This window comes from Bos grunniens, chromosome 9, assembly GCF_055505025.1.
Source record: "Bos grunniens cultivar Pamir isolate PY7600 chromosome 9, Bosgru_T2T1.0, whole genome shotgun sequence".
Classification (NCBI taxonomy): domain Eukaryota; kingdom Metazoa; phylum Chordata; class Mammalia; order Artiodactyla; family Bovidae; genus Bos; species Bos grunniens.
Window position 1 is genome coordinate 15,640,419 of NC_141173.1, and position 20,550 is coordinate 15,660,968.

General features: G+C 38.7%; 1 protein-coding gene across 3 annotated transcripts in view; it reads right to left on the minus strand.

Annotated features, from left to right (window-relative positions):
• COL12A1 (collagen type XII alpha 1 chain) overlaps nucleotides 1–20,550 on the minus strand; it is a 117,668-nt gene that overhangs the window by 84,813 nt on the left and 12,305 nt on the right. For 2 of the 3 annotated variants that reach the window (XM_086316821.1, XM_086316822.1), the window contains exons 5-13: nucleotides 20,078–20,137; nucleotides 17,549–17,812; nucleotides 17,200–17,364; nucleotides 15,722–15,895; nucleotides 13,302–13,592; nucleotides 12,260–12,862; nucleotides 10,880–11,152; nucleotides 7,374–7,646; nucleotides 5,039–5,311 (exon numbers count right to left, since the gene is read on the minus strand). The exons of the other annotated variant lie outside the window; for it this stretch is intronic. In XM_086316821.1, coding sequence (XP_086172947.1) covers nucleotides 5,039–5,311; nucleotides 7,374–7,646; nucleotides 10,880–11,152; nucleotides 12,260–12,862; nucleotides 13,302–13,592; nucleotides 15,722–15,895; nucleotides 17,200–17,364; nucleotides 17,549–17,812; nucleotides 20,078–20,137 — 2,376 coding nt within the window. The remainder of the gene's footprint in view (nucleotides 1–5,038; nucleotides 5,312–7,373; nucleotides 7,647–10,879; nucleotides 11,153–12,259; nucleotides 12,863–13,301; nucleotides 13,593–15,721; nucleotides 15,896–17,199; nucleotides 17,365–17,548; nucleotides 17,813–20,077; nucleotides 20,138–20,550) is intronic. 3 annotated transcript variants of the gene reach the window in all.

The following is a 20,550-nucleotide window of genomic DNA, read 5'->3' on the forward strand; positions in this document are numbered from 1 at the left end:
TTCCAACAGACTTTTTGCCACTTTGTCTCAACCCGTCCCTAAATATGGACCCACTTCTGCTCTAGCAAAGGCTCCCCCATCTTGAGCTCCTCCTCTCTGTCTGCCTGCAAGACTCACAAATGCATGTTTTAAGATGTTTGGGCTTGTCCACGTTTTTCACCTAAGTGACATGGTTTTCAATAATATATAATCTCACTGTACTTGTTTTCTGCCATTTTGAACCACATGCCTGTACTTTGCATGTTACTTTTACCTCTGGGAACGGAATTGCTGGCAATCATTTCAAACAAGTCATACCATCATCTTCTGTAATGATATACGCCTTCATCTCTATTCCTCTGAATCCCTCTCAATAGTTTTCCCTTCTACCGTGCTCTCTCCAGTATAGTACTAGGGCAAGTATAAGAAATAACAAAGCTTTTCTGTCATAAATTTAAACAAACAAAATTCATCAGTTTTTGAAATTTTGATGCTCAGTATTTCTGATCGGATTACAAAGCATAGTCACATATATCAAAAGGCAGCATCGCTGGTGCCTGCATGCATGCATCCCTGTGCTGCTGCTGAGGCAAGTGATTAGACAGGTGCATTTCTCATGATCTGAAGATCCACACGGGGTTGATTCTACTTTTTCCACATACGAGGCCAAAGAACTGAGGCCTCATTTAAGTAACTTTCCTACATTTCCTTAGCCCTTTTCCATTTGCTTTCTGAAAAGCAGATCATCATCCAATTCAAATACAATTATAACACAAATTAGCCAGTGATAACTGAAAAATTAATCATTAAGAAATGAAACTCTATTTTCATCTTACAGATTGTTCTAGCCAGCTTTCATTGAGTTTCACATACCACTTTCAAAAATAGAAATTAAATTGAAAATGTAATGTACCCCCCTTCTAAATCAATTTGTCTTTTCCGATAGAGCTCAACTCAAAGTCATCCAACTTTCCACAGCACAATAAGGAAGACCTGCTCTGGATAATGTTCATGTGGAAACACACTTGATTTACAAGCAACGACCTGAAATCACCATTCCAAAGGACAAAGTTCATTATTGATCAGTTAACTTACTTTAAGTAACACATAGTTCTTAAAAAGCAAATTGCCCTTCAACCTCAAAGCCTGGATTAGATTTCTTCCATAATTGTCACCTCTCCAACATAGTTTAGATTTTTCTCTGATAAGCCATCAATTTGTGGGAAAGATATTACTGTTTGGTGATTGGACTAAAGTTCCCTGGAAACATCAGAATTGTTATACACAGAATGAATGATTTTTTGAATTATGAGACAGCAGTAAATCTAGGAAAACACAGAGGCCTTATTTATTCCATCTTGGAGGCACCCCATGTTACTCAACATCTTGCAGAAGAATTCCTGTGATGTGCTAAAAACCTCATGGTAACCAAATGTCAGCTGAGTTAGCATGGTTTGATGTATAGGAAGCCTTTCATGTTTAGGACACCAGAGGGTTGCTACAGCAACTGAAACAAAAGGAATTCTGAAAAATCATCTTTTCCACAGCCAACAAACACATTCAAAAATAAAAGAACTGTATTATTCCAACGCTGAAATTTGCATTCATTTGCAGTAAATCTCTGAATTAAAGTGGGAATTATTCATTTCTTAGTTTAAAAGAGCAGGTTTCCCTCTGTAAACACTAGCAGTGACAACTAAGAATTCTTTCAAGATTTGAAGTTCATTTACATGTACAGCAGTGTTTTAGTAATTACATTAAATCTTCTTTAACAACAACAGGAGAAAAAAAACAATGTAAATCAAACCTAATAGCTTGTGCTCAGATTCCTCTGAAGTTTGGATCTGAAATAGTAATAAACTCTGCCTTTGTGATTCTATTTCATACAGTACTAGGGCCAACCATGAACCTCCCCAACGCCAATGCTAATAAATCTCTCTTCCAGGGACAGGGGGAATTTTCTGATCATTGGCTGCATTTCAAGAAAGCACTAGGAAACAGATTCAAGTTAGGGACGGTTATAGCCCATGCTAAATATTTTTTTAATTCTTTTTTAATTGAATAGAATGCACTTCAGTCAATCTATAAAATTTTCAAGCCACAGAATGCCCTCGCTGGCTGAGCCATGCGTCTGGATGGAAGAAACATTCCTTCAAGGTCTGCTCTAACCACCTCCTCTCCCAAGAGAAAAACAGATTAGAAAAACAGCAACCCTCAAGAGCAGTTGGCTGGCTGTGTTTCTGGGCTTTCCATTCTCTGCATTTACCATCATATCCTATTCCTGTATATGGTATGTGGATTTGGCTGAGTTAATATAATAAAATGAAATGGAATAACCATGAGCAAAAAATATCTATTATTTTAATTTAGTCACAACTATGCTTTCACATATTTGATAAGTTTACCACACATCATGCAGTAAGATAAATATGTTAACAAAATCAGGCTGGCAGCATTTTCTCTAATCCTTCACTAAAGTGAAAAGCTTTGGTGTCAATGGGAAAAAAATCTACTATTACAATCTAGTTATGAATTAACTATATTTTTAAAGTGAAGTTGCAAATCATCTAGCTTTCCTCCATCTCAGGGAATGGGAAATAGTAATTTTTTGATTTATTTTACTATCTGTGTATCTCCCTTGGAGATTATTTCTGACCGGATATATGGGTGTGCACACTAACACACACATTCAAATTTGTAGATTTTCTATACCACCTGTGCAAAGCCATAAAATTATAAAGAATTTAGCTACACACTTGGCCTAGAAAAGTCATTACCCAATAGAATGTTTGCTGTGATGTTAAAATGTGAATTTTATTTTCTAAAAATTGACAATATATTATTCTTAGTAAAAATGCATTAATCTTTAGAGGCAACATTTTGACAAAGTGTAAGTATATTTATAAAGTAAGAAATGCAAAAGAATATCAGAAGTTTAAAAAGTATAAGCACAAGTAAAACTATTATTTCCAAGATATCCCTTATAAGGGAGAAATGTTTGCAAATATAAACAATCTACAACTATTATATAAAAAAACAAAAGCTCCAAAGCTGATCCGTTAAAAATCCTAGAGGAGCAATCTATGTTAAAAGCCTGTAGAAAGCACATGAGAAAGAGAACTTAAAGGTCCAAAAAAAAAAAAGGGACAAATTTCTCAGAAATTCTGAATGTTGCTCCAGGTATAAAGATCACATGCTTCCATTGTTTGGACTATGTCCCCCTAATTAAGGCAATTTCCATTTCCATCTCTTATTATTTTCAAAGTTTTAGAGTAACCATTCAACATCTTTGATATACTTACAAAAGCTGTATCTTTAGATATCAGTTCTAAACTGAATGTTGTTTCCCCTTGATGAATTTCATATATGTGGAGTATTTTCCAGATCCCAAAGCATTTCACTTAACACTCTACCATTTGATCTCCACAGTAAGTTTGGGAGGAAGGGGGAAAAACCCCTCTTTATAGATGGATAAACTGAGGTTCAGAGGGGTTAAGAGGTTATTTCAAAGTCACATGGTAGCCAAACCAGGACTCTTCAAATAATCAGTACTTTGCACACTGGGATTTAAACTTTCATTTAAACCCTCTTCTAATAATAAATTTCACAGAGTATTGGATTAAACCCTTAATCACTATTAGAGACAGAACTCTGATTAGACTGTTTTTGTCAATTAGGTTTTATTTCTTACCTAAGTCAAAGTTTTAATCAAAACTGCCTCTTGTAGATCTCATCCTTGTGAATTACAACATCTATCATCCTCCAAGCTCTTGGACCCACTAAATCCGATATGGATATTTGCCTAATATCACTATGATCTCACATGACAAAAGATACTTCAGATTTATTTTCTTCCTACAATTATTTTAAATAAGGCATAGAAAAGGAGGTGATAATAAAAGTAAACCCGACCTCCCACTTAGGCCCCAGCTATGGAACTGCATCATCATTTTAACCATCCACTGATACTGCTTTTCAAAACTACAATCCATTTTCATTGTAGTTAAGTTAAATTTGTGCTTTCTCTCTTGTACGACTTACTTTCCGGTTGTGGTGAGTCAAATCTAAGCTTCCATTACAGTTCAAAAGAGCCTAATATGAAGCCCTCTGACAATGAACTCTGGAGAACCAAGGAAACAGATCCAGTCTTGCTGATGGTTCTTACTAAGTACTGCATTAACTTTGAACTTCTAACACAGAACTGAATTTTAGAAGTCATTCAGAAAACAAACAGTAACTTGGTCTCTCATATTTATAAATGCTTGTAGGCATAGTCAGAGAAGACTCTTGAGGGTCCCTTGGACTGCAAGGAGATCCAATCAGTCTGTCCTAAAGGAAATCAGTCCTGAATATTCATTGGAAGGACTGATGCTGAAGCTGAAACTCCAATACTTTGGCCACCTGATGCGAAGAACTGACTCATTGGAAAAGACCCTAATGTCGGGAAAGATTAAAGGCAGGAGGAGAAGGGATGACAGAGGATGAGATGGTTGGATGGCATCACCGACTCAATGGACATGAGTTTGAGTAAACTCCGGGAGTTGGTGATGAACAGGGAGGCCTGGTATGCTGTAGTCCCCGGGGTTGCAAAGAGTCGGAAATGACTGGGCGACTGAACTGATACTGATGTTGATAGGCACAGTGCAGGAGAAGAGGCTATTAGTCAGAGAAGGGATCCTTCCTGCTCCTGGGTGACAGACCAACTGCGTTATCTCAGGCACCCCAAACCCTCTTGCTCCATTAATGTTTCCCCCTGTCCACTCTGAGAGTCACACACCTATTCTCCATTTAACCAACCCATGGCACAATAGACACATTTCTACAGCCTTACTACACACTCAGCTCCCCAGTACACTGCTTCCCAATCAAATTTAATTTTTTTGGTAGCCTACATCTCTGAATAAGAAGCAGTTTTATGACTACTTATTTTTTTAATACAAATTCCTTTTAAGAGAAAAGATGGCACACACTCAGATTTCATTCTCTGAAAACATTTTAAGCTTCCTAAGCGCAATCACAAGCAAGCTCAGAGATTTCTATAAAATATGACAGTAATTACCTTCAAGTGTTGTCCCTTCTCCAAAAAGGGCATCTCCAGCTCCAGAGGCATACAAGGCTGTCACAGATAAGGCATACTGCGTCCCTTCGTTTAATCCTCTCAGGACAGTACTCGCTGTGTCTCCCTTCACAGTGACCTCTTGAGTGTCACCTCCTGCCACCGGTGTGTATGTGATGAGATACTGTTTCACCTTTCCTGGTGCCCTCGTCCAAGACAGTTTCATTGTTGATGTCGTAGGGTCAGAAACTCGTAAATCCCTTGGGTTCCCTCTAACTTCATTAAAGAAACAACAACATCAAAACTCATTATTTAGTAAAATGACTTAAAAACATTTTGCTGCTTTATATATATATAATCAATTGCCATGCCCTCCTCCAGGAGATCTTTCCCACCCAGAGATCAAACCCACGTCTCTCACTTCTCCTGCACTGGCACGCAGGTTCCTTACAGTAGTGCCCCCTGGGAAGCCCATATCTATCCACCTATCTATGAGATAGATATGTAATCAAATTTACATCCTGGGTGAGATTATGACTATTGTAACTGCTGACTAGTCAACAGAGTTTAAGCATCTCTAAACCGGGCCCTATGTGTTAGCAGAAACAAAGCAAAAGCCATCCAATTTCTCTTCTGTACCGTAGTCACATAGGCTAAAGTCTTCCATGTTAGAATCTTTCATGTAAAAAAAACTACAACATTTTCTCTAAAACTGGAACAAAGCACTATAAAATGTATATATGCTGATTAGTAACACAATGGAGATTTTTAACTCCTCTAAGAAACAGTCAATAAAAAGACTTTGTTGGAGGAAAGCTAAGAACATCTAAATGTGATGCCCATGAATTATGTTAATTGATAAAAATGATAAATGGTGCTGTCTCTAGAAAAATATACATGAGAGGAAACGAGCCTTGGTTCCACTCAGGAGCCACGCATCCCTTTGCAACTGTGATGTTTGGCTTTTCATGTCTTTCCTGGTAACGGGGCCATGTGGTCTCTGAAGGGTCTCAAGGCTCCCAACTCTATCACTCTCCTCACCAGGCACACATCCCCCAGCTTTAACTCAGAAAAATAGAAGGATGAGGCATCACTGGGTCTTTTTTTTTTTTTTTGGTGCCCAGTACAAAGATCCCTAGATCCCCAACTGGAAAGAATAAGGGTAGTGACTTCTCCAGTGGAAGAAAAGACGAGGGCAGGTGGAGAGGGTCTTTGCAGGAGAGACTAGCTAGGCTGCACCAGGAGTCATGAAGTGTCTGCAAGAGGGCAACAAACTCACATTCACTGCTTATTAGCAACATTCAGTTTCCTTAGCCTCAACATTTGTGCAATACTGGGATAATAACAGTAACAACTTCATAGGTCCTATGCAGGGATTAAATGAGATAATACATCAAAAGCTCTTTGCACAGAAGGCGAATAGGTGCTTAATGGTGGTGGTGGTTTAGTCTCTCAGTTGAGTCCAACTGTTGTTACCCGTGGACTGTAGCCCAGCAGGCTCCTTTGTCCATGGGATTTCCCAGGCAAGAATATTGGAATGGGTTGCCATTTCCTGCTCCAAGTACTTAATAACTGCTCATTATTGCTGACATGGAATTATTATTATGTTTTTTAAACTTTAAAGACAAGGAATAAAATGAAAAATACATATGGCTTAATTTTTATTCATGAAATGATCCATTAAATAAATATTGATAACTTGCAACTAATACCAGAATCTATCCTGGAAGCCTAATCATTCCATTTAAATAAAAACAGGTGAGTATTTTTAAATCTTCCTGAAGAAATAACAGGTAATCTATCTCAATGGTGCATAATATGATTTTTAATCCCTAGTCATCCTTCAATTTACAATAGAATATTTAATAGTATTATATTAAAAGGATGTTTAGACTGTATCATACAACTCAGGTTCCTGCTGACACCAGTAAATGAGGTCTGTGCTGTGCTTAGTTGCTCAGTGATGTCTAACTCTTTGCGACCACATGGGCTGTAGCCTGCCTGCCAGGCTCCTCTGTCCATGGGGATTCTTCAGGCAAGAATACTGGAGTGGGTTGCCATGCCCTCCTCCAGGGGATCTTCCCAACCCAGGGGTCAAACCCAGGTCTCCCGTGTTGCAGGCAGATTCTTTACCATCTGAGCTACCAGGAAAGCCCAATAAATGGGGTCACGAGTAAGTCAAATATTTGAATAAATCAAATCTAATAGGACTAACATCTTAGATACTCCAATAATTGAGACAAAGTGTCTCATGGCTTGTAGTGTCTGAATAGTTGTCCAAAGCGTCTCCTAGTCTAAGATTTCAGTTGTTACCAAATAATGAGCATATTTCTTCTACCTTCTTCAGTGGCTGCATTTCCAGTCAACGGAGACCCGGGTCCCGAGACATATTCAGGAATTACAGATACTTCATATTTTGTGTCTGGAGTCAGGTTCTCCAGCGTTCTCCTCCTCTGATTGGCTGGAGTGGTAACTTCTTTGCTTTCTCCACCAGCAACAGGTCTATAAATAATTCGGTACCTTAAGACTCTCCCCGGAGCTTGAGTCCAGGTAATTTTAAAGCTATCCGTAGTCTCGTCTGTCACCTTTAGGTTTCGAGGTGCTCCTTTCACTAAAATTTAAAAAATGACAAGTTGACTGATTATATGTGAAGAATAAAAAGCTAGTTTTTTGATCACTAAGTTACAGCATTTCTCTAAGCAAATCCATGAGCATTTTTTAACAAACATCCTGGTTCCTGAACGCATTTGGCCAGATATTAACTACATTCTGAAATGGCAAACACACTACAATACCCAGAAAGAAACTGAGTACTGTCAACTGTTTAATCAAATAAAGAGGTATATAACAGTAAATTTTTTAATTCATAAATACTCTATAAAATTGCAAATTAATATTGACATAAAATCAAAAATAAAGACAATCTGTTTCTTCAAGTACAAGTAACAAGGCTTTCACTCTTACTAGATCTTCTCAAAAAAGCAGGAAAGTAATGCCTAACACAGGAAAGTAATATGAGGTCTACCATATTCACCCACTTGAACAAACTGTCTTATCCAATCAGTCACACTGTTAACTTTTTTATCTGCACAGTCGTTTGACTTGAGAATAATTAGACCACACATGTATTAAACCAAATACATTTGTAGGTACTTAATGAATACTCCTTGGTTTAGTCACCCAGTCATGTCCGACTCTTGAGACCCCATGGATGGTAGCCTGCCAGGCTCCTCTGTCCATGGGATTTTCCAGGCAAGAATACTGGAGTGGGTTACCATTTCCTTCTCCAGGGGATCTTCCCAACCCAGGAATCGAACCTGGGTCTCCTGCGTTGCAGGCAGATTCTTTACCGACTGAGCTATGAGGGAAGCATAATGAATACTAATAGCTGAATCTAAATCTTGAAGTTAAATTGCAATGTAATTTAAATGAAATGAAATTTTCATTATGTCTTAAATGAAATTTTCATTAAGTCCAAATGAGAACATCACTTGGTTTTGTGGTTTAATGACTTTTTTGTCTAAGAAGCGAAGTGTTCATATGGACAACATGGTCAGGAAAGATGAACTAAATCCACTAGGGTAAAACCACAATGCAGCATATCTGCATGTACCTCTCATGCAATTAGAAGTTTATCTAAATGTACAACATATCAATAGACCACTCCAGGGAGGAAAAGGAACTGCATATCTCAAGAAAAGAAAGCAAATTTTTGGCAGACCTATATCCATGATTCATTTAATATGGCAAGGAAAAAGGCTATATTAGTCCAAGCAAACAAAACTGATGGATCTGAATACTGGCTCTGAAATTTAATTAACGTGTAATTTTGAGTCTCAGCTTAGCCAAAGCAAAAACGTGACTATTTGTAGGGTTATTGAGGTGGTGAAATGAGATAATCCTTGGAAACAATTATCATAGTATCTGACACATAGCAGAAGCTTAACAACTGCTAGTTTAATACAGATATTAAATCAGACACTTCCTTATTGACAGCAGAAAGTTCAAATCTCACATTTCACTACAAATAACAGAACTTGCAAGGCATTACCAAATTCTATTGTAGTAGCCCACTGAGGAAAAATTAGAGTGTATACAAATATAGTTGACTGTACTCAAAAACCCTTTAGATTTCAATTTCCTTCTTGAGACAAAGTTCCATCTCCACCCCAAAGTGCTGAAGAAAAAAGGCCAGGCTCATCAAACCACAATTTGACATTACAGAGAAATCAGCAGAAAGTCAGAAATAGCTAAGTGTGGCCTGCTAGGTTATACTATCACAAAAATCATAAGACAAGAAGACACCTTAGGCCATTTAGTCTACTAACCTTCAGAAAGGAATACACCTGAACCATGCACAAAAGAAAAATCAATCATATTTGAAAAACTCAAAGATTCTCTAGCTTTTATCAGCAAGTAGACCTGCACATGCCTTCCCTGTCAGCAAACACTTCTTTGTTTGTAACTATCTTAAATTCCTCATGCTGCTGTTTCAGCCTTTTCTATACCCAACAAAAATGCAGAACAACTGATGCCTCTTATCATATTCACTGCATTTATCTTAAGGAGTAAATATCTGGTGGTAGTCTTCTAACAAGGTTCTTCAGAATATTGTAAATATCAAATGAAGAAAAATGTATCAGAAAGTATTCAACTCTTTCCAGTAAAGTGGACACATCTAAACAAGTATCACTTAAAACATCTGGTCAACTTTGTACACCTAGGTTTTTAGCAGGCTTATCTACAGTAGCTAAAGGATGGAAGCAATCCAAGTGCTTACTGATGGGTGAACGGATAAAGAAAAGTTGGTCTATACATACACTGGAATATCATTCAATCATAGAAGAAAGGACATTCTGACACATGCTTCGAGCACAGATGAACCCTGAGGACACTAAACTAAGTGAAAGAAGCCAGTTACAAAATGACAAATACTGTATGATTCTAGTCACGTGGGAACCTAGGGTCATCATATTCATAGAAACAGAAAGTAGAACGGCTGCTGCAGGGAAGGAAGGGGGAGTTGTTTAGGAGTAGCAGTGGGAATGAAAAGTTGTTGTTTAACAGGTAGAGAGTTCCAGTTTTGCAAGATAAAAAAGTTCTGGAGACGAATGTGGTGATGTTAGCACAACAATATGAATGTACTAATTGCCTCTGATATGCACACTTTAAAAGGGTTGCTATAATGTTTTTTATAGGCATGCTGCTGTGCTGCTGCTAAGTCACTTCAGTCATGTCCGACTCTGTGCGACCCCATAGACGGCAGCCCACCAGGCTCCTCCGTCCCTGGGATTCTCCAGGCAAGAACACTGGAGTGGGTTGTCATTTCCTTCTCCAATGCATGAAAGTGAAAAGTGAAAGGGAAGTCACTCAGTTGTGTCCGACTCTTAGGGACCCTGTGAACTGCAGCCCACCAGGCTCCTCCATCCATGGGACTCTCCAGGCAAGAGTACTGGAGTAAGGTGCCACTGCCTTATCTTACCACAATTTTAAAAAGATAAAAAACTGGTAATATATATCTGTCATCAGAGGTTTGGTAGCTCTGAAGTATTTGAAACATGGGACAGAAAATGCTAGATAAGCAGTATTTCAAGAGCTAATTCCATAATTATTAATGGTTCTCTATGTCTCAACCTCAAATTCATCAAAATAAACATAGGATCTTTCACTTAAAAGCTTTTTCCCTTTTGAAAAAGGTTTATGAGTAGTTGTATTTTAAAGGAACTGAATCCTACAAGGGCATTCACAGTGCTGAACTATAAAGCAGATGGTCATTTCCCATGGTGACTCTGTTCTACGATAAACTATTAGTTTGGGGGAAACGGTGGGGAACCCTCCTCACACCTTCTGCGGTGGTCTCCTCTCCAGCTAAGGGGATGCTGAAGCCATCCTCGTACTCCGCGGTCACATTGACCAGGTACAGGGTCTCTGGTTTCAGGTTGCTGAGGACCACACTGGTGCTCGAGGCTGGCTCCACCAACGTCACTTCATCATCCCCAGTAGCTTCTTTGTAGGTGATGTGGTATGAAAAAACGTTTTCTCCAGCAGGAGACCAGCTGGTTTTCAAACTGTTGGAAGTCACCTCAGAAAAATTAATATCCTTTGGAGGCACATAAGCTGTTAAGAGAAAAAGAAGGACATAGTTAAAATTTTTAAATCTACAAAGCAAACACAGACCCAACAGCTACGCATTTTCTGAAATGGCTTCCGTTCTATTGGGAGAGTGGTCACTGAGGCCAATGCACTGAGTAAGTAGTCCATACAAGACCAGTGAGAGAAAGCCTCTCACTCACAGCCCTGCAAATGATCTCAGTCTTGACCATTTGTCTTGATCATTCATAACACTGTTATGTTGTTTAAGTAAAAGTAACTAGTTAAAAAAAAAACTCAATTAGAGTTTTCAGCTTCATAAGGCAAAGCAGTAACAGAATGGTCATACCCACAACTGGAATATTTAAACAGTATCAGATCTAAAATGAATCATCAAGCAAATGGTTTGACAGATATTTCTGTCATACCATAAGTAGATATTTCAAAGTAATAATTTAAAATGTTTTCCTAACAAAAGAATATTTATTAAACCAAATCATAGTAAGATGCAATGTTTAAGGCAAACTCCCTATCCTTAGGGGACATACAATGAAACTGGAGTGAAAAGAGAGTGCAAGGTTATTAAGAAAAATGTAGTCTATTTGAATGCCAAATGACTACAAGTGGTCAGCATTATAGCAATAGAACAGGTATGAAGCTTGATGCAAGAGATGGGACTTTTAATCAAATGTTGAAAAACAGAATTTGAGCAAATGAAGAGAAGAGAATAGGGAATTCATTTGTCAGGAATGATGCCCAAAAATAGTCCAGGAAAAAGATTTCAATGATCCAGGACTATACTCCAGTTACCTTTGATTCAAAGGAACTAGCTCAGCCCTCCAGACACTCAATGCACAGTTATTTAATTGGACATGACAAATGGGCGTGACAAAGCTGGTTCCTAGTCCTGTATGACTCTGAAGATAAACAGCTTTTTCACCAATAAACATCTGACCCATAGCCAGGAGAAAGCCATGTCTCAGAGGTAAATGAGCTAAGCTCAGCAGTTTTCAATAATACAGGAAAGTTACTTTTTCCTACAGATAGAATTGACAAAGCAGATTATCCTCTATTTTAGAACCAAAAATGCTTTGTTCATGAAGGGATAACTTTTACTTTAGAGAGCCTACTAACCTTTTTTCTTTATGGCTGCCAATTCTTGTTCAATTCTAAGGCATATAGACTGTGTGAGTTCAAAAGATATCCTCTGAAAAGCATCAAAATCTTCCACTGTGAACACATGGGTCTCGGCAGGAGGAGAGGCGATGGCTTCTAGCTCTGAGCGAACAGCATCCTTCACACCAACAGCAAAGATTTCAACATCTGAATTCCTCAGTTTTATAGCCGGGTCTCTGAAAGCATCTGAAGATTTTCCATCTGTGATAAGAATCATGACCTTTGGGACATTGCTTCTTGAACCCTTGCTCGGCACAAATATTTTCTCTCTGACATAAGTCATTGCTTTCCCAGTGTTGGTAGACCCTCCTCGGTACGGGAAAGTGTTTATTGCTTCAATTATATCTTCAACTTTGGTGAATTTTTTCAATGTGAATTCAGTATGAGGATCCCGGCTGTACTGGACAAGACTTATCTGTACCCTATTTGGTGAAATCTCAAAACTTTTTACAAGAACTTCCAAAAAGGCCCTAACTTTAACAAAGTTTGCAATCCCAATGCTATAGGAACCATCAACCAAAAACACAATATCGGCTTTTATATCCACACCACGTGAACATTCTGTAAAAAAGAAAGAAAGCCCATTAAAGTTCAAACATTAATCACATGAAATAAATTTATAAACAAATATTAATTAATCATAAAAATATAAATACAGCAGCTTCTCTGCATCCTGGGGATGGGAGTGGTTCCAGAACCTCCTTTCCCATTCCAAACTCTGTGGATGCTCAAGTCCACTCTATAAAACAGCACAGGGAGGCTGGCCCTCCAAACCCACAGATTTCTACATCTGCGGGTTCAACCAACGTCAGACAACACAGGTGGTTGAATCTGTGGATATGGAACCCATGCATATAGAGGGCCAAAGACATCTGATTTTCTTAGTAAGCAGGCTTCTTTAAAAGAAACTTATCGCAACTGTTTTGTTTAAAAGTAAGTCTGAACCAGAAAGGTATACTATCAAATGGACCTCCACATACTTCACACCCTATTAACTCACCCACTTGAACTTTCATTGGTTGAGTCTTCTCCATTATTGAAACGGGCTCACTGGATGTCAGTCCCTTCATGGCAGAAACGCTGATCTGGTATTCCGTGTCTGCTGAGAGGTCACGGACGCTGAGCGTGGTCGTCTGAGGCCCCACACTCAGAGCGTGCTGTCGGCTTCCCGTGGTCATGGGTATAAGGAGAACTTTATAGCCAGTCACTGCGCTAGGAGATGGACTCCAGCTTAGCTTAACGTATTTCGACGAGACTTCCGTGGCAATCAAATTTGAAGGAGGTTCAACAACTACAAAACAACAAGCAGAAGAGTGATTAAAAACAGTGAGATGCAACCCCATTAATGAGGTTTTTACTGTTACACCTCAGTTTTCCTTATTCAATGGTTGTATCATGATTGTATCAGGAAAAGGGCTTCCCAGGTGGCACGAGTAGTAAAAGAACCCACCTGCCAACACAGGATCTTAAGAGACGCAAGTTCGATCCCTGGGTTGGGAAGATCCCCTGGAGGAGGGCATCACATCCCACTCCAGTATTCTTGCCTGGAGAATCCCATGGATAGAACAGCCTGGCAGGCTACAGTCCACAGGGTTGCAAAGAGTCAGACACGACCGAAGCAACTGAGCACACACACACACACGTCACATGCACCTATCAGGAAAAGTTCCCAGTCACAGACACCCACTTCCACTTGTACCCCCAAACCAGAGATTCAGCACCTGAATTTTAATCCAGGAGATGAGAAGTTTAGGGCAAAGAAATCCTTGAAAAAATTCATAATAGGACATCAGATGCCTAATTCATTTCTGGGGCCAAGATTTTCCATTTTGGTTTTTTGGTATTACATTCGTGGGCCCTTTCCCTGGAGGAGGGCAGGGCAACCCACTCCAGTATTCTTGCCTGGAGAATCCCATGGACTGAGGAGCCTGGAGGGCTACAGTCCATGGAGTCACAAAGAGTTGGACATAACTGAAGTGACTTAGCACGCCTGTGTGTCATGGCCTTTATTCAGGTACCAAAGAAGGAACTTGATAAATATTTGTTAAATCAATGACTTATTCAATACTTTAGAAATTTTTTCCCTTTTCATAAAACTTTAAGCATAATAATGTAATACTTTATAGATACTTTATAATATGCCAAGAAAGATAAGAAGTCGGCCATTCTTAAATGACAGATTCTTGTAATTTTAAATAATTGTATTTCCACTTCATTCAGGGTTTAGAAGAAAAAGTTCAGCTATGTTCAGAATGCCACCAAACAGAGGTGAAACCACGGTGTACAACATGCAGATTGATAAGCAAATACCGATCATCTAAAAACGTTCTATCCTTAGTCGATGTAGAACATAGTCACGTACTTAGCTAATAACAAAGTATCTTAAGCTATTTCAGACCAAATCTTCGAAGTTTTAGATCTGTCAATGGAATCTATCTCCAAGAAGACATGGTTCTACGTTTTTATAAGTCAGCCTGAGACAGTGGATGATAAAACATGCACAGGGTCACTCACTGTCTTCTCTGAAAGGCAATCAGACATAGTCCATAAAAACGATGCCTAAAGAAATGAGAAATAATGGGAGGACAGGAACGGATGCGCCACCTGGAAGCCTGGGCAAAGCCTCGGACTGATGCAGACAGTGAGGGGACAGAAGTCGCAGGCAATCGCCAGCGACAGAGAGGAGACCCCAAAGTTAAGACTGTGGCCACCTGGGATGAAGCCCGTGCCCCCTGCCAGAGAGAGTGCGAACAGGGGCAGGACCAAAGTTGGCCTAACCTCACACATGCACCCTAGTGAGGATGAAAACTCAAATGTTTTAAAAGACTGAGTAGGAGAAGATGAGCAGGGGAAAGTCAGACGGGGGTGGATTTTGTAACAATATAGAGCAAAAAATCAGACATTAGGCAGTGAAACAAAGAAAGAGATTCAGAGCCCATGAGGTAATAAGGAGTTCTGAAACTGAATTACAGCCCATGAACACTGCCAAAATGCTTGGGGTTTGGAGATGAAAGAGTCTACATGATTGAAGATGGAGTTATTTAGAACTTATCTTTAATCAGTTGTCAATTCTCAGGCTGAGAGGAGAACAATCATGGAAACTGTGATTTTTTAACGCCCCAAAGGATCTTTATGAAATGTTTTTTCTCTCTCCCATGTATTTAAAAGCAATGACTGATAAATGGGAACATTGTGCAAAAGTGGGAGGATCAAACTGACTGCTCTTTGAAATATTCTTAAGAGCTCTGAAAACACTACGCAGTTTATGGTGATAGAAAACTTTGCCACCGAATAGAAATAGCGCTGTGATGAGTTTAAGTTGCAGAGTACTAAGCTAAATGTCCCCCCGTTTGTAAACCCATAAATGCTCTCAAATAATGGAAAAGGGGAACACATGGGAACCCCCAACAATTCACTCACCTTCTTCTCCACTGACCAGTTCCCCGAGCTGTTCATCCACACCTGAGCACACCTGGGAGATGATCTCATTCTGAATATCCACAATTGCATCAAAGTTGGCCACATTGAAAACATGATTGAGTGAAGGTGTGGAGGCAATTTGTTTGAGTTCTTTTGCATCTGCAGCTTTAATGCCTTTAAAAGAGAAGGGACAAGGATAACCAATGGGACCTCCTGTATGGTACATGGAACCCTGCTCAATGTTATATGGCAGCCTGGATGGAAGGGGAGTTTGGGGGAGAATGGATACATGTATGTGTATGGTTGAATCCCTTTACTATTCACCTGAAATTATCATAACATTGTTAATCAGCAATGCCCCGATACAAAATAAAGTTTCAAAAAAAGGGAGTAGGATATTTGAAGGGGCTTCCCTTCAACGTGGCTCAAACATTAAAGAATCCACCTGCAATGCAGGAGACCCAGGTTCGATCCTGGGTCGGGAAGGTCCCCTGGAGAAGGGAATGACAACCCACTCCAGTATTCTTGCTCAGAGAATCGCATGGTCAGAGGGGCCTGGTGGGCTACAGTCCACTGAGTCACAAAGAGTAGTTCCCGACTGAGCAACTAACACATACACACACACAGGATCTTTGAAAAGGGAAGTGGGTCAGATCAAGGAAGTTCCTTGCTTTCTTAGTCTTTCCCAAGTGAAGACATTTGCAAATCCTTATTCAGTCATAAACTGAATTGCTTTGTTTCCTAACGAATGTGCAACTGTTGAAAGGACAAAAACGGTTGAATGACATTTTCTCATTTCACATAATGTGGCCACAGAGGCAAATGAGTGGTTGGTAAAACAGACTAGGCTCTCATGCCAACCACGCCATCATTTGTCCCTGCTGCCATCTGGGAAGATAATACTTTTTTCTTCCAGAGTCCTGAATGAGCTGGAGCCCTCTGAATTCTTGAAGTGTTACATAATAGAGGAAATACATATAAAACACTTAATGATAATACAAGGAGGACCTTTATGAGAACCACTGGCCCAGAATTCTTTGAAAAGCAGAGGATTGACAAGGAATGTGAATATTGCCTTACTTAATACATATGCAGCTTTAATGCCTTTTTTAAAAAGGGGGGACATGGGGACCTCCTGTATGATACATGGAACTCTGCTCAATTATACGGCAGACTGGATGGAAGGGAAATTTGGGGGAGAATGGATACATGTACATGTATGGCTGAATCCCTTTACTATTCACCTGAAACTACACCAATAAAAAAGTTTTTTTAAAGAAGGGAGGAGTTACATGAAGAAATAGACAATCAAAATTTTACTCAAAAATGATTTGGATTAACACTACGCTATAAGATGCAGTAAACCTTGTTTTCCTTCCTTGAGGAAGGATCCTTTTTGAGGAATCAAGCCTTCATCTTCTGAGCATGAACTAGTAAAGTAGTTCTAAAAGGAAAACACTTCAGCAAACACGACCTACCCAAAGAGAAAACTTCAACCCCAATATTTCGAAGCTCTCTTGCTGGAATTTCCACTTCGTCCTGGGATTTGCCATCTGTAATAATAATTGCCACTTTGGGAAAGCCAACTCTTGCCCCAGCAGATTCCGTGAAGGTATTTTTAATTAAGTAATCAATGGCTTCCCCTGAAATGAAAAAGAGATACATTCAGTCACTCCACACTATACAATTTTACTAAAATCAAAAAGTGCGAGATTACTTTCAAAATTATTTAACATATGATCATTTGTGCAACCCATCATTCCTTTCCCACACAGACACTTCATTTATCTTAAACAATACCAAAATTTGTAAAAAAAAAAAAAATACCTGTCATTGTGTTGCCACCTTTGTATGGGATTTTTTTAATTGCAGCAAGCAGCTCTTCCTGTTGGTAGTACTGATTTAAGTTAAATTCCGTCCTGGTGTCAGAGCTGTACTGAACAACTCCAACCCTTGTCTTCTCTTCCCCAATGTCAAAAGCAGACACGAGAGCAGCAATGAAGTCTAAGATGTACTTGAAATTGTTTCTTCCCACACTCCATGAGCCATCCACAAGAAAAACTAAATCAGTCCAGGCACTGACAGAACATTCTGAAATATATGTGATACGTTTTTTAAATGACATGCTATTAAATCTATCTAGCATTAAAGAATACAAACTAACATTGCAAAAATGTTGGCTCCTAAAATCATTTCGTTCATTAGAACATTTCATATTGTTCTTCCCCCACAACTGACATGCACAAAAGAACACAAAATTTTATTGGCACACATTTTCAGGCAGGTTCCCAGATGGCACTGTAAAGAACCCGCCTGCTAAGGCAGGAGACATAAGAGACATGGGTTCAATCCCTGGGTTGGGAAGATCCCCTGGAGGAGAGGGCATGGCAACCCACTTCAGTATTCTTGCCTGGTCTGGCGGGCTACAGTCCATTGGGTCACAGAAAGTCAGACATGACTGAAGCAACTTAACACACACACAGAAGTATTTTCAGTACCTTCATGAACATGCATTTCTGCAACTATGTCTTTAAAATGTCATAGAAGACATTGTGCAAGACAAGATGAAAAGATATATGACCGATTCTCCAAGAGCCTATGACCCAAGCATTTGTGCTATTGACTTATCTATTTTTGTAACTATATCCTCACTCTTTTCTCCAAGTAAAAATTATATAAAATATCTAGGAGACATACAAAAGAAATATAAGCGAAGTGTTTTCATTCTTGGTACTTTTAGATCAATAAATACAAAACAGGAACTTCCCAAGTGGTCCAGTGGTTAAGACCCTGCGTTACCGATGCAGGGGGCCTAGGTTCCATCTCTGATAAGGGGACTAGATCCCATATGAGGCAACTAAGATCTGGTGCAGTCAAATAAATATTTTTGTAAAATTACAGAACAATTGCTGTGCCATTTAAGCAAATGCAATAGAGCTGAAGAAAAAAGCAAATCTTTTAACATTCTCCTGCACTTTACAATGTAATGGTCTAAAGTTGGCAGCTGGTTAGCCCAGAGGGTTAATGAAATCTTAACAGAAGTACCATAAATATCATAAATATATCATAAATATAATGCAAAATACCCATAATATCTTGTCCTAATCATCAATGTGTTTAAATTTCACAACTAAATCTACTTTCACTAAAGAAAAGGCAGGGAAAATATTTTAACTCAAAAGTAAAAACACATGTGGTATCTTTAAATCCCCAAAAATGCAACAATTGGTGTTTGTAATCAAACATATTTTTTCTTCTCTCCGTGGTCAGTTGGTGAGTGGGAAACAGGTTGGTTTTTACGAAAATCTGTATTCATAAGGCAAAGCTGAGTAAATTTTCTGAAGATATTTTTGTCCCTGCAGTCAGTTGGTGGATAATAAGAGAAGTATTTGGCTCAGAAAAGAAGGAAAGGGTCCTGGAAAAATTTGCAAGCCAATACAAGTTGCCTGCCTAAATAATTTTTGCATACTATTTAATGGGCCAACATAAGTCTATTGAAAGTCAATGTTTGGAATAATACTTTGCTTTAGAATAAATATTGATGATTCAGGGAAAATATTTGCATTGTAACTGCATGCTATAAACTTCACTTCAGATTATTAGACATTATAAAGAATTATAAACAGTGATCTGGAGGGGAAAATTCCAGATAAAGGGAACTTTGTGTTCACAATATTTTTATTGTTATCCCGAGTCATAAATCCCATTTATAAGGTGGCAAAATCAGAAGTCCAACCACTTAAGGCTTTATCCCAGTAAGTCAGAGCAGTGTAGGATAAAAAGGGCCTAGAAACCACAAAACCAGACCATAAAATTGCTTTCATTTGATTACAAATGCATCAATTCATCAGAGACATCCTACAGAGACTCTGGAAATGTTTAGAATCACACCAAGTAAGCCCACATAAACACCCTAGAGATGACCAGAATATATACAGCAATTTTCACGGCAATGGAATTGCTAAAGACACCACGAGGGCATCTCCCTTGTGGTCCAACCTTCTATTTCCCATGTGTCCCTAAGCTACCATCTGTTTCTACAATTTAAGTCCAGTGATGAGCTTTGTTTTTCACCTACTGCCAGAATACTGCAGGGAAACTTGAACATACACACATTTAATACACCCCCAGTAAAAAGAATATTTAGTCCCTAGAATGGTTAGAAAGTAAGAATGTGGGTGTTATAACCACTTAGCCGTACATTACTATTACACTGCCTATACTTGTAGATAAAACTTACAGAAATTAATATAGGAGTGAGATCAAACTATGGATCGAATTGGAACATCTCCTTTATATATTACATTTATAACTTACTTCTGCAAAACCACATAAAATATTAAGGAAAATGCTTACTTTGTATCTCTGTTTTTCCAGGTTTCTTCTCCCCTGGCTTTGTCGGGCCACCTGTTTGAACTGAGTCAAAACTTGATTATTACAAAGGGAAATGAACCCATAAAAATACTTCCTAAGAAGAAAGTAAGTGTATTGTCCTTCAAGTGTATGGTGTATTCCCAGCTTGTCAGAGAATACAGCCAAATAAGCATTCCCTTGCAAATAAATTATTTTCAGTGAGGCTTTAGATATATTTCAAAAAGAGATAAAAACTCTGCAGCTTGGCAAAGTCTAACGCTTTTTAATAGTTTTCATTGATAACATTCCTGCTGCTTGCAGAGACCAAGCTTATAAATGTGAGTACATTATTCACATCTACTAATAACTAGGATCAGAGCAAGAACAGTTAATGCTGATGTAAATTAACTGCATAACAACAAATTAAATTTGAAAGTTAGAGAAACCTTCCGCAAAATATAAGGTATAAAAGTACT